Source organism: Quercus suber, unplaced genomic scaffold, assembly GCF_002906115.3.
Source record: "Quercus suber isolate HL8 unplaced genomic scaffold, Cork oak 2.0 scaffold_524, whole genome shotgun sequence".
NCBI classification, from domain to species: domain Eukaryota; kingdom Viridiplantae; phylum Streptophyta; class Magnoliopsida; order Fagales; family Fagaceae; genus Quercus; species Quercus suber.
This window is the reverse complement of record NW_027069973.1, coordinates 303,388-316,429: the sequence shown is the minus strand read 5'-3', so window position 1 is coordinate 316,429 and position 13,042 is coordinate 303,388. Positions and strand designations below refer to the sequence as shown.

The 13,042-nt window shown below is 35.5% G+C and overlaps 1 protein-coding gene across 1 annotated transcript; it reads right to left on the bottom strand.

The window, feature by feature from the left end:
- Positions 1-154: 154 nt before the first annotated feature.
- LOC112024589 (tetratricopeptide repeat protein SKI3) lies at positions 155-11,188 on the bottom strand. Its single transcript, XM_024057210.2, has 22 exons — positions 11,057-11,188; positions 10,877-10,969; positions 10,561-10,773; positions 10,196-10,318; positions 10,029-10,112; positions 9,861-9,911; positions 9,559-9,651; positions 8,973-9,113; positions 8,815-8,895; positions 8,363-8,610; positions 8,105-8,276; positions 6,276-6,391; positions 6,064-6,121; positions 5,898-5,963; positions 5,559-5,771; positions 5,349-5,400; positions 4,885-5,258; positions 4,668-4,762; positions 3,021-3,263; positions 1,963-2,600; positions 1,444-1,647; positions 155-720 (listed from the first exon to the last, which is right to left on the bottom strand). The coding sequence occupies exons 1-22, from the start codon at positions 11,066-11,068 to the stop codon at positions 539-541; spliced, it is 3,552 nt and encodes a 1,183-aa protein (XP_023912978.1). The 5' UTR covers positions 11,069-11,188; the 3' UTR covers positions 155-538.
- Positions 11,189-13,042: the final 1,854 nt, after the last annotated feature.

Sequence of the window (13,042 nt, the reverse complement as noted above, 5' to 3'; positions counted from 1 at the left end):
GAACTAATAAAAATCCTGATAAGCATGACCAGAAAAATAAATGATCAGTTGCAAAGAATAAGTTATAATAATAAATAAATAAAGATTATAGCAGCATCTAAATACAAGACAAAAACCAAATTAATCAAATACGGTAAACTTGGCACAGAAAATCTAAATAAGGATCAATAAGATTAGAAGCACCTGTGTAAATGTTACAAATGGATAAACGTTTCTGCAATGACTAAAACCTAATCTACAGAAGCATGCTACAGTAAAAAATAACATTACATAATTTACATACAGTGGGTAGTAACATCATGACATAATGGGCATACAATTAAAGATGAGGCCCTTCAGCGGCACTAGAGCCTGAGAGAGCAACAGAGGGATTTATTTCTCAGACGGACCGGTGAGCCCCAGACTGCAACCTTTCGTGCAGCTCATGCTTACTTTCTAAGCAAATGTGGCACAGTTGCATATACAAATAAGTCAATCAAGTAAGAGATTTTGAACAACTGGGTGCTGAATTTGGAGGTATGCCATATCCTACTCCGAATCATGTCATAAGCTTCTGCAAAACCTTCCAATATCTAATACAGGAAGGGTTTGTATGGATCGCCCGAAGAACCCATTTCTCCGGACTCTGACAGAACTCCACATTGGATGGAGATTTGGGATCTGATTTTGATTGTCTTGCAAGCAAATGCATTTGAAAAAAGAGTTCTGCAGGCCTCATCTCTGTCAATAACAGAAAGCACATCAGAATACAAAATATCTATAACTGTACTGTTGATTATATTGCCAATATAACCATCAATATATTGAATGTTGCTGCCTCTATTTAGAAAACTATATTTCCCTTTATTACATAGGCTCTGTAATTGTTTCTTTATTTTTCTCTTTCAGCATTTCCTTAAGTTCTATTACAAACTTTGTTCATTAACTTTTTATTTTTTACACCTTTTCAAAGTTTCTGCAACACTTTCACCATCCATGTTATCATCAAAAGTCTGAATTCAAATAATACCATGGGCAGCACCTAGTTGTAGATGCCTGTGTAACCTACTGGCCCTTTTTAAGAAAGAATTATACTTCTCTTTTTCAGCTGAGATAAAAAGATAAGCCCAAAACACAATCAGTAAAAGGACCAATAAATGGTGTACCCGCACACAAGTTTGGCAAACACCCCCAAACTCTTTTAGAGAGAGAACAGTGTCTTCCAATTTTGGAATATATGCATCTTCAAATAAAAACGTTTAATAGGAGTACTAGGAAAGCCAAGTGAGAGTACAATTAAATATCAAGGGCCAAATCCCTAGCTAAAGCATTGAAAAGAAATCCTAAAAGAAATTATAAAATCTTCCATAAAGTATTGCTAATGTGCCTACATCTTGAAAGGGTCTACCTGATCATTATAAACAATTGTATCACACTCAGACATACTTCACACGGATATCATACCTGGTGGCCAAGCAAACCATTCAAGACGGAGGTTTCTCTCCCACTTCTCTTTAGAACTGAGGCTTCCCTCGGCCTGAGCCAGCAACACCGAGACAACAGGTAAGGGAATGAGAGAAGTTTTTTGAGCTTCAGTGAGACTCTTTACAGCAAGTGATAAGAACTGTGAACCACGCGACTGCCTGGCAAGCTCCATACAGGTGGCACCTACACCAAGAGTTTCAAGAGATGATAAATGAATTCTTTAATCCTTAGAGAGGGGGAAAAGAAAAGAATCCCAATCATCATTAAGAGCAGTGACTGGAAAAATGTCTACTGCCATCCAATTAGACCAAATGTATTACAACACCATTACATATATTTAATTTTCATTGGATATATATATTCATGGTCAAGTCATCTTTCCAGTCAGAGAATCTTATCTGAATGTAAAACTAAGCAGTAAATATGACAAGTAATCTTCAGTAGAACAAATTACTGTAAAAAAGTGCTCAAAGAACCCAATCTGATACGGATAAATACCATGACAGAGAAAGAGGGAGCTCTCAGCACCAGCCAAAGAACAAGCTTGTGCAAGAAACTCTTCCGCAGAAAGGAAATCCTGGTTCCATATAGAAATCAAACCAAACACCAGATTAAATATAGCCATCCACATATTCCATGAATAATCCCTCTCTGTTGAGCATTCTTTAAAGCACAAGTCTAAGATGTTCAAATCAGTTTGCACAGGATATTGAGATTCCACAAATTTAAGACATATCCAACCAATATGATAATCTGTCTTGAGCTCCAAGCATCTTACGTACTCTTTCTGAAGATTTATAATATCACCTTCTACAGCATAGGCACGACATAATTGTAAGTGTGAAAAGAAGAGATAAGCATCAGGAAGCAAAAGCTTTGAAGCATTTTTGGCATGGTCGATGCAGCCAGTTTTATTCCCACTGTGCAAGCTGATCTCAGAAGCACAAAGTAAAAGCTGAAACTTTTGATAATGCTTGTCTGTCTTAGAGTAAACTTCACTAGAAAGGGCCACAGACATTAACCGCTTGAGTATAATACAGAGATGATGAGGAAATCTCTCTTCACGAGCCTTTTGTAGTAAATTGAGTATAAGCAAGTAACGGATATTATGATTCCACGGTTCTCGACGCAGGCATCTGCATATGAAAACAAGAGCAATATATGTGTAAATGTTATTTTCCTTGGGAAGAGCAACAGTTTCTTCAATTAAGACATGGAGAGAGGAACTCTTAAAAAAAAATAAAATTATAAAGATTTCTTAGCAAAGAATTCTTGGAAAAATCTCAATTAATAAAATAATAAGAGAAATTTAGAGTGCAAATCAACATTTTAGGAGAAAGGAAGGAATCTACTAAAGAATTGGGAAGCCCGTCACTCATTGATGACATTATATCCACAAATTTCCAAAACAGCACAACATCTTCCATGCTGTAACCACAAGAAACTGATTTTGAAAAATATAAAAACTTGTAGCTTTACTTCAATGATTCATAAAGCAGAGAGACAAATTGCAACAGAAAATTCATATTTAGATGAATAACAGAAAGTTACAGTACTTCTGCAACTGCTGGATAGCTCCATGTCCATTCAGGCACTGGTATGTACATGATGGGAAAGAAAACTTGGGATTGCTATTGCCAACAGCATAACAAGCAACTGCTCCAGCACCAAGGATTTCGCTTGCTGATTTCAAACCTCCTTTATTTTGATAGTCAGCGCTGTCTACATTGCAGCACCTAGTTGCAACGTGAGCATCATTCCATTCCTTGCTAGATAGCAAAAGATAGCCGAGTAGGTTCCTGTTCCAGCAAAGTTTATCAGAAGATCCTCCCGGGGACCACAATTAAAGACAATAATACGGTTTTCAAAACGAATATAATGCATCAGAACACAAAATAATAGACAGTTAAAAGATATGTTGATACAACATTAAATTAAGAATAGTTGATATAATAATGTCAACAGAAGCTGCCTAGAACAAAGAACACAAAAGGGAACAGAAAACTTAAAGGGAAAACAAGTCATGGAAAGAAGGGATAAAACATGTACTGAGAAAGACTTAGAAAATTAAGTTATCTTTTATAATTCTCCATTTTGTTTTGTGCAGTGTTGTTAAAAGCGCTAAGCGCACTTAAGCGCAAAGGCCTCCTGTAGCCTAGGTGCGAAGCACAAGTGCACGCCTGATCGATGTGAAGCGCACATTTTATAAAAAAAATTATTAACGATCAAAACAACAATCAAGTGATCAATTAATCATATAAATTACAATAAAACATTTCATATAATTTATATAACATTTATATAATTCTATTGTGCTTTACAATATAAAAGCAACCATGATATTTGATGGCCATGATTACAAAACATAGTTGAATCAAAATAGAAGTATAGAACCAAGAAGGCAAAGGCTAAAAAGTACTAGAATGTTAAGTAATGTTATATTTGTGAGTGTTTGATTTAGTGTTTGTTTGTGTGGTTGTGGTTAAAAGTTCAAAAATATCTAAAGAGATAGGCATAGGTGTATGGTAGCACACCACACTATTAGTTTTTATATATTAAATCAATGGCTTATATCAAACATATTTAGATCTAATGGCTAAAAATCAGATCAGGATTTTTTTAAAAAATTTTTTACAAAAAGCTCAAAAAAGTGCGCTTTTGTGAGGGCGCTTCGCTTTAGAGGGAAAAAGCCCCAAGGGCTCTACGCTTAAGCGCACTTTTAACAACATGCAATTTATTTCTTGTTTCATCTATTCCAACAATTTTTCCCCCTTTTTATAAGTAGCAGTTATACCTAGCAATTAATGCTATATTAGGTCTATTTTATTTCAACATATATGAACAAATAAAATATATATAATACATTTGTATGTATGTATTACACTAGCTTAGGCCAAGAAGCTGCTTTTGTATCCAAATCATGATTCATGAACATAAGTATTCTATAAGGTTTAATCTCCGAGTTGCCACTAGCTCTTCTGGATAAGCAGTGACATCAATAAACTAATTTTAAACAAGTTGTCAGACCATCTGAAAAAAATAAAAATAAAAATGATGGTAGACACCATGGAAGTAGATTTAATAAGAACTAGACCAAGATGGCAGATGCCTAGCAAGGAAAGAAAACCAGACTCAGATGAGAGTCACAAAATTCAGGATAGCTTAGAAATCAATGCCCTCTTTTCATTGAATATTACATGTACCTTATCAAACTACTATTAGGGTACATGTGAAGAGCTTTTCTAAGATGAGCCACACCAGACTGAAATCCAAGGCAAAATTCTGTTCCATGTTTAACCTGCATGACCCAGAAACATCGCAAAATCAAATCCAATTAATAATCACATCCCATAAATTAAAGTAATAAACCCAAGTTGGTTTAAGAGGCTCAAATTCCAACAACTGGAATAAGAAGCTTACCAGTTTACCAAGTGCTATCAAAAAGTGCATTTCAGTGATCTCTTCATGAGATGTAAGAAAGTGCCGGCTGCTTGAAACAACTGGCTCAAGCCGATTACATGTATCAAGAGTATGAATGGCAGACACTATAAAACTAATTCCTGAATTCTGAAAGAGTTCCTTTGGCATTTTCAGTATACTACTTATTGCTGAATCTAGTCCAGACATGAAATACAGCATTCTACAGATGAAACTAACAGGGGCAGCCACAGATGTCTGTTCCATTGCAGAAACACTCGCAGCCAGATTTCTCAACACAGAAAGAGCTAAGTCACGTTTATCAAGTTTCCATAAAGAGAAAGCATATACTTGAAGGCCTTCCACGTCAAGCATACCTTAAATATCAATAATGCAATATGACATATCAGCTAAGTGAAACAAATAGTAGATGTTCCAACATACAATCTAACCAAATTTGTCCAAACCTTCTTTCTTCAAATCTTCGCATTCCTGCAAAGCATCTATAGCATTCCCTGCCTGCACCATGTGAAACTGTTTGCTAAAGAAAGCAACAAGATGGAAACTACAGATGTATTGCTAATACCATTTGTGGCAAGATCAGATTTTAATTTTGAAATGTCCATCCCTACAGACCAGAAACAAGTGCAAAAAAAACCAAGGTACAATATGTTTACCTTACAAAGAGATCTTGCCAAATTTAATGATATATCTCTGGTATGAGATTTTGGAACACTGTCTGGAAAACTGCAGATTGCACAGCGTGCTAGCCGATAAGCAGCAGCAGCAGATTGATAATCAAATCTTGCCTCACAAACCAGCCCATATAAATTATGGGATTCAGGATATTGAGGTGCATGTTGGATGGCCTGCTGGATAGCTCCAAAAACCTGTAATGGTGATTGACAGAAGTATTAAACTAACACCTTTTGCAGCATGTACCATGTTAGCTCTTATTTTACAACAAAGAAAAACATATGCTACTCCTAAAGCTGATTAATTAGAGATGGTAAAACCTGTGAAGATGAGAGATGCCCTGAAAACAGAGCAAGCTTTGCAAGACCAATTTGGAATTCTGCAAGCTGCACAAGAGTCAAATTTTAAGTGTAGCAAAGTACAACACTTACAATGATTCAAAATTCCATCTTATTCAAAAAAACATATAAAGGAAAGAATAATTACAGGTGATATCTGCACAGCTCGCAAGCAGCTTTCAAAAGCTTCATCTGGTGAAGGATCCCTTAAGAATGGTGAAGGTCTCATTGTTAGTAGAAACTAATCAGCAAATAAATTTACATAAAACAATGATTCACATAACAATGATCACAAATTCTGACAAAAAGAAAATAATTGAGATACACACACACACACACACCACAAAAATAAGAATTTACCTAGCATTAAAATCCGCTGACATGCCTGCCCATGGTAATGAAAGCGAAGGATCTATACTTCTGGCACAATCAAATGCTTCCCTTGCCAATTGGTTTTCACCCTCTTCCCGATAGAGCTGTAAAAAGCACAAATTTACCACACCTATAGGAAAATATAGAACTTCCAAAGCTGCATCTAGGACGTTTTATACCGTATGATGCACCAAGAAATGGCGCTCTTACAATGTTTAGATTTCATGAAAATAAGTTTACATTAGCTACAAATTTTCCTCTTTTTTGATATAAGCAGTCAACATTACTAGTAGGCTACAACGCCAAAAGTGAAAGCCAAGTCACAGTCAAAAACCTCAGTTCATAAAAGCCCTTAATCCAAGCTCTATCCACATGATCTTTAGTTCATAAACCCTCAGGAAGCGCTTTGCCCACTCTATAGACAAACTTCAACACAAGTTGGACCTGCTTGGTTTAGACAGCATACAAACAACAACACAAGCCTAATTTTTGGAGTTGGCCATGGATCCTTAACAATTTAGTTAGGTCAGCCACATGTTTTTCCTCCATTCTATTCATCTAAAGTAATATCTTTGTTCCTTCATAAATTGATAAGTATTTTTTTATTATTAATTCGACTAATGTTATTTTGGGTCTTCCTCTACCTTTTTTATTTCCCTCAACTTGGATCTACTTACTCTTTCTTACTGGTGCATTAATCGCTCTCCTCTAAACATGACCAAACCATCTCAAGTGACTCTCTCATCTTTTCATCAATAGGAGCGACCCCTATCTTTAAGCAGATTTCCTGATTTTGGATCCCATCTTTCTATGTATTTTCACTTATCCATCACAACATTCTCATTTCAGCTACACTCATTTTATGAATATGTTGCATCTAAGCAACTCAACATTCAATACCATTGGTTTTGACAGCATATTAACCAGAAATAGAGATCAAGCAATTAATTGCACTCCTAAATAAGATTTTGCAACCTTCTTGCCTCTAACCATCTATTTACGTAGTTTTTACAAAGCAATCACCTACCTCGCATAAAAGACAAAATAGATGGTTAGAGGCAATACACAGATTCTCTTCCTTACAAGTATGACTACATTGGTCACTCATTTGCCACATATCCAGAATAAATTGCATCTACATATAACTGAGACTTGTTTGAGGAGTACATAAACACTACTCTCCATAAGGATGGCTTTGGGTTTGGTTACCACCCCTCATAACCCCCCCACCCCCCCCCCTCCCCCCCCCCCCCCCCCCCCCCCCCCGGGGGAGTAGACAAACAAATTATTTGGTATTAAGGTGAAATATTGAACCCCATTCCATTTGGCTTTTATATGATTAGTTAGCTTTTTCAGAATTTGTAACAGTTGTAGATTGGGCCCTGCTGTAGGGGTCAAGGGTGCTCACATGGCATCCAAGTGGATTGAACATTAGAAAGATGTCATATGCATAACAGCGCATATTCTTCTTAGGTGAAGGAAAGTCTTGACATCAATAAAAGAATTCCTTTGATTACATAGCTTTCAAATATTTAACTATTCTTATGTCTTCTTTGCTTCTTCTTTTTCCTTTTTCAAATAGAGCAACAAGTTAACACGCACACACACGCGCACACATTCACACAAACAAACTAGAATAAAAACCTTTTTTTATTGGTAAGTTACACACGCACCCAAAGGTACTTGATCCCATGACCTCATCCTCTACCTAGAACTTATAAGGGGAGCACATGCCAATTGAGTTAGAGCTCATTGGCAAACTAGAACAAAAACTAAAGTATATGAAAAGAACAATTGAATAATGTAAGAGACAATACCTTCCCAAGGTATGCCCAACCAACAGCTAGAGATACATCCAATTGCAATCCCCTGATTAAGGCATGTTGTTTCAATGCATTATGGTCAGACAAGCATCCCAATGCTACCCAAAACTCATAATTGTCACCCTCAAGTAACAAAGCCCCCAAAGCCATCTTCTCTGATAGCTGCCTGGTAAAAAGGATAATAAGTTAACAGAGCAAATATATAGCAAAATGAAATGATCTATATAAGTGGAAAATACAGAAAGATCATACCAATCATTGAAGTCGTTTCCATCACTCATGGTTAGGGAGGATATAAGATCTGCAGTTATTGCAATGTCAGTATAGATATTAGCTTCCCATGGGGCCAAGTGCAAAGCTTGCTGATAAGAACATTTGGCAGATATGGCAGCTAAAATGCAGGTTTTCTTCCAAGAAATAATAGAAGCATTAAAAGTTTCCACATCAAATTCTAAACCCTGGCCTTCCTCCATCCATGGAAAACACTTTGCATATGCAAGCTGTCAAAAAGCTAATTACTAAATAAGTCAAGTAAAAAAAATCCTGCATAAATTGATAAATATCTCCCCCCCAACCCCCCCCCCCTTTTTTTATTAGACAAATTGGTAAACATCCTGCATAGAAGAATACAGCAATCTTCCACAAACGGTGCCAAAGGTTTGAAATTAATATCTGAGGGTGGTCAAAACTAGATTTAATTTTACCTGAATATCACCATGTAACTTCCAAATACATGACATATTCTCAGCCAAATGCGTACTTGCTTTTGCAACCTCAGATGCTTCCTGCAACCAATTTGAAGTGTTCGTCTTTCAATATTGTAAGGCAGATAAATTTTTAAAAACTTTAGAAAACAACTAACCTCTAATAATGAAGCTCCCCATCTGAATGCTCCCAAGTTAATCCATGCCTTTGCCAAACCAAGTAGCCCAGAAGCAAGCCCATACCGTGCAGACACACTATCAGGTGAAATCTCTAGAGCTTGCTTAAACCGCTCAACTCCCTTAATGCAGAAAGAACACATATGAAATTTAATACAATAGGCTGCAAGTAAGCAGTTAAACATTAAGGGAAAACATCTATATACTTTCATGCTATACCCTATGTCATGAGAGTTGACTAGCAATTTGAATTGTACATCATTAGGCCAGTTATGTAGTAATGATACAATTTAAACACTAACAAGATCATATCTTGTGCTTGGTAAATTATCAAACCATGCTGATTTCTGAAAAGCATGTGGTTCAGTTTCTAGCATCTAGTAAAGTTCCATTTCAGAAGAGATAAATGTGATCATGTGACTGAACAGATAGTTTGTCAAGCACAACGTAAATTGCAAAGACAGATGTAAAGAATAAAAAACTGTGTAAATGGATGCCCATAACCAAGTACAATGACAAGCAAAACCTCACGTGATTACTATGAACAAACACGAGAACAAATCATACCTCTTTAAAGGAGCCAAGCATCAAAAAGATGTTTCCACTTTCAATCATAGCAAATACATTTGTATTGTCCAATTCGATGGCTCGCCCATAAGACTGTTCGAACGCATAGGAAGTTGGTCATGGAAGAATTGAATAACAGAGGGTGAAAGAAAAACAAAAGCATTGGAAAAATATGACCAACATACTTAACCATAAAAAATCACACTTCACCAACATTGAATTATTAAGTTACCTATTCCACAAGTTTTTCAATTCAACTACATTTAAATAAATAAATAAATAAATCAAGAAACATTAAGTACCTTAAGAGCAGCAGTGAACCTGCCCAAACGCTGGTAAGCAAGACCCAAAGCCTAACACAAAGAAAGCATAATTTATTAATAATACACAAAACCAATAACAATGAAGATTTAAAAAGCAAATAAATAAATAAATAACAAGAGAAAATATATGATCCATAGAAGACATACTTGCCATAACTCAGGGCAGGCAGGATAGCCCCGAATGGCATGTTGAAGACTTTGTACAGCTTCAGGCCATTTCTTTTGATGTGCCTGATGGACAGTAACAACAAATCAATTAATCGATTAATATCAACATAAAACAGAAAGAGATAGATACGTAGATAAAAAAGGACCTGCAAGTAACCCAATCTCCGAAATGCCCAAAAAGCTCTCGGTGACTTTTCCGAAGCTTCTCTGCACACTGCCACCTCCAAACTCTCCTTCCCATCTCTATCCAACAAATCACACAACGCTTCCTGTTTTTTTTTTTTTTTTTCAATTCCACAAAATTAAATATTCGCGCTAGTTAAGTAGTGAAGTTCCGCGACGGAATTTAAATTTAAAAAAAAAAAATTATCCAACAAATCACACAACGCTTCCTGTTTTTTTTTTTTTTTTTTTCAATTCCACAAAATTAAATATTCGCGCTAGTTAAGTAGTGAAGTTCCGCGTTGAATAATGATGACGGAATTTAAATTTTTTTAAAAAAAAAAATTACCCCGGATTGGAGATCATCAGGATTGAGTGAAACAGCTCTCTGATAACACTTGAGACCCCGTTGGGTATCAAGGGAAACTCCTGAGTAATAATGCCCTAAATATCTAAACGCGGCACCGTTTTGAGGGTTTAGTTTCGCCGATATTACAAAGTGCTCCGCCGCCTTTTCCTTATTGTTCGATTCTTCTCCTTCATTCTCCCACAACCTCACTCCCTTTTTTTTTTTTTTTTGAAGAAAAATTAGTACACAAAGAAAGAAAAGAGAAGCTAAACAAAGAATTAGAGAGTCCAATCAAGTTAAAAAGAGAGGAAAATACGAGATCAAAGTGAAGAGAAGGATCATCAGGATGTGCATCCACTGACTCCTCTAACCGTCTCAGAACAACTTCTTTGCTTTCTTCTTCTTCTTCCTGAAATCCAATCAAAAATAAAACGGTAACTCACAGACAGATCTTCATTTGTTCAAAATTTAGAAGAGAAGAAAAGAGAAAAGAGACCGTTTTTTCCATTTTGGATTTTTTTTCTTTGGTGCTAAAACCCTAAACCGCGCTTGCTTTGCTTTGCTTTACTTTGCTTTGTTCTAGTTCTTGATTTGAAACAAAGGAAAGGATAAACTGAACTGAATAGAGTAATAATGTAATATAGGCTCTACTCAGGTGACGGACGTTACTATATGCGTTAGTGTCTGGACCCACCACATGACATGGCACAGCCTTAGAGGATTAACGGCTTGGCGGGAATTATTTCAGATTTCAGTTTTTTTTTTTTTACCTCATTTTAGATCAAGTTTATTGAAATTGATGCTTTTTTTTTTTTTTTGTGTGTTCATTTAGCAAGTGATCTAAATTGATCAAGACTAAGTTTAGTATTTTTTTTCTTTTTTCTTTTTTTAAGAAGAAATATCACGAATTTCATTAAAGGAAATCAGTTATAACTTACAATCGGATTAGATTGGATTGTGTATGTTTGTAAATAAGTTTGTAAGATATCAAATTATTATTTGTGAATTTTTTTTAGAATATATATAAATCCATTTTGTGGGAAAAATGGTGAATCTTATAAATTCCTAAGGATTTTGTATGTTGTGAGTGATGTGCGTGTAGAATAATGTGTTGAGAAAATCATAATTTCATAGCTTGGATGGTAAGGTGGTAAAGTAGGGCACTAAGACTTTTAAGAGTTACCTTAAGCCAAGAGTCTTGTAACTCAAATAAAACCTCCTAGTGTTTCCAAAAAGGACATTTCAATATTCAAATTCCTCACCTCATTATAATTATAAATAAATAAATAAGCACAAAATTTAACTACAAAGTTATTTGTAGTTTAAGACTACAAACTCACTCAATATTTTTTTTATTAGAAATGAATTTTGACAAATCCACCTTTGAATTATACTTTTTTCTTATATCCTTCATACTTACAAAATTTAAGAAAATTAAAAATTAATAGCTATGTCATCAATAAATTTTTTGAATTGCTAGTTTTTATAATTTAAAATTATGCACAAAATATAAGTTTATAGATCATATTAGGGCTATCTAGACCCGACCAGAGCCCGACAGCCTGGCCAAACCATCTAACACCGACCCGATTCTAGCCCAAACTGAAGGTCCAGTCAATTGGTGGCGGGTTTCCATTTTCAAGAACCAACACCGATGGGTCGAGTGGCGGGTTTGCTTCTCCAAAACCCCAACAACTCGAACTCAACCAGAGTCATATAAAAAATCCAGCCAAATTTGTAAAAACAAGCCAGATCCAGTGAGATTTCAACCAGATCTAGTGAGATTTCAACCAGACCCAACTAGATCTAGTGGGATTTAGCCATATCTGGTAAATTTTGGCAATTTTTAGCAAAAAAAATGCAAATTCTAGTGAATTTTTCCAAATTCTGGCAACTTTTTTGTAGATTTCGATGACTTTTTTTAGTTTCTGGCAACCGACCGAATCGACTGACGCTCACCCTCACCTAAAACTAACTCGACCGATTGATTTCGGGGGTCGGTTTCGAGTTCCTCCACCCAAAACCGGGGGGTCGAGTCCGGGTTGGATCCAAAACCGACCTGGCTCGACCCATGAATAGGCCTAAATTATATAGTAAATAATATCCAATATACACAAAATTTGACATGTGTATTAAGAGCATAAAAAACATGCAATTTACCGATTAGATTTTCAAAATGTGTTGTAATATTTATTTTATTGAGTGAATATGTAGTCTTAAGTTATAACCAATTTTGTAACTAAACTTTGTTCAATAAATAAATAAATAAATAAAGAGCTGCCCTGCAAGAAAATTTGGACCCTTTTTTTCAGTTAGGATAACTCTCATATGCATAAAGATATATATTCTACCACTTACTTTCAGTCATTAGCATTACTCCAATACTTAATAGATGTCTATCAATTAGATGGCTCAATCATTTGTTGGCCATCTTTGACGGTAACAAGTACAATTTTTGTTTAAAATTTTTATCCATAAAACG

Excerpts from the sequence above, each read along its gene's own strand:
- LOC112024589 (XM_024057210.2), bottom strand. Across the intron at positions 10,774-10,876 it reads CTTCTCTTCACTTTGATCTC|GGAGTGAGGTTGTGGGAGAA; the intron begins GTATTTTCCTCT and ends AAAAAAAAAAAG. Across the intron at positions 8,611-8,814 it reads AGTTACATGGTGATATTCAG|CTTGCATATGCAAAGTGTTT; the intron begins GTAAAATTAAAT and ends GCTTTTTGACAG.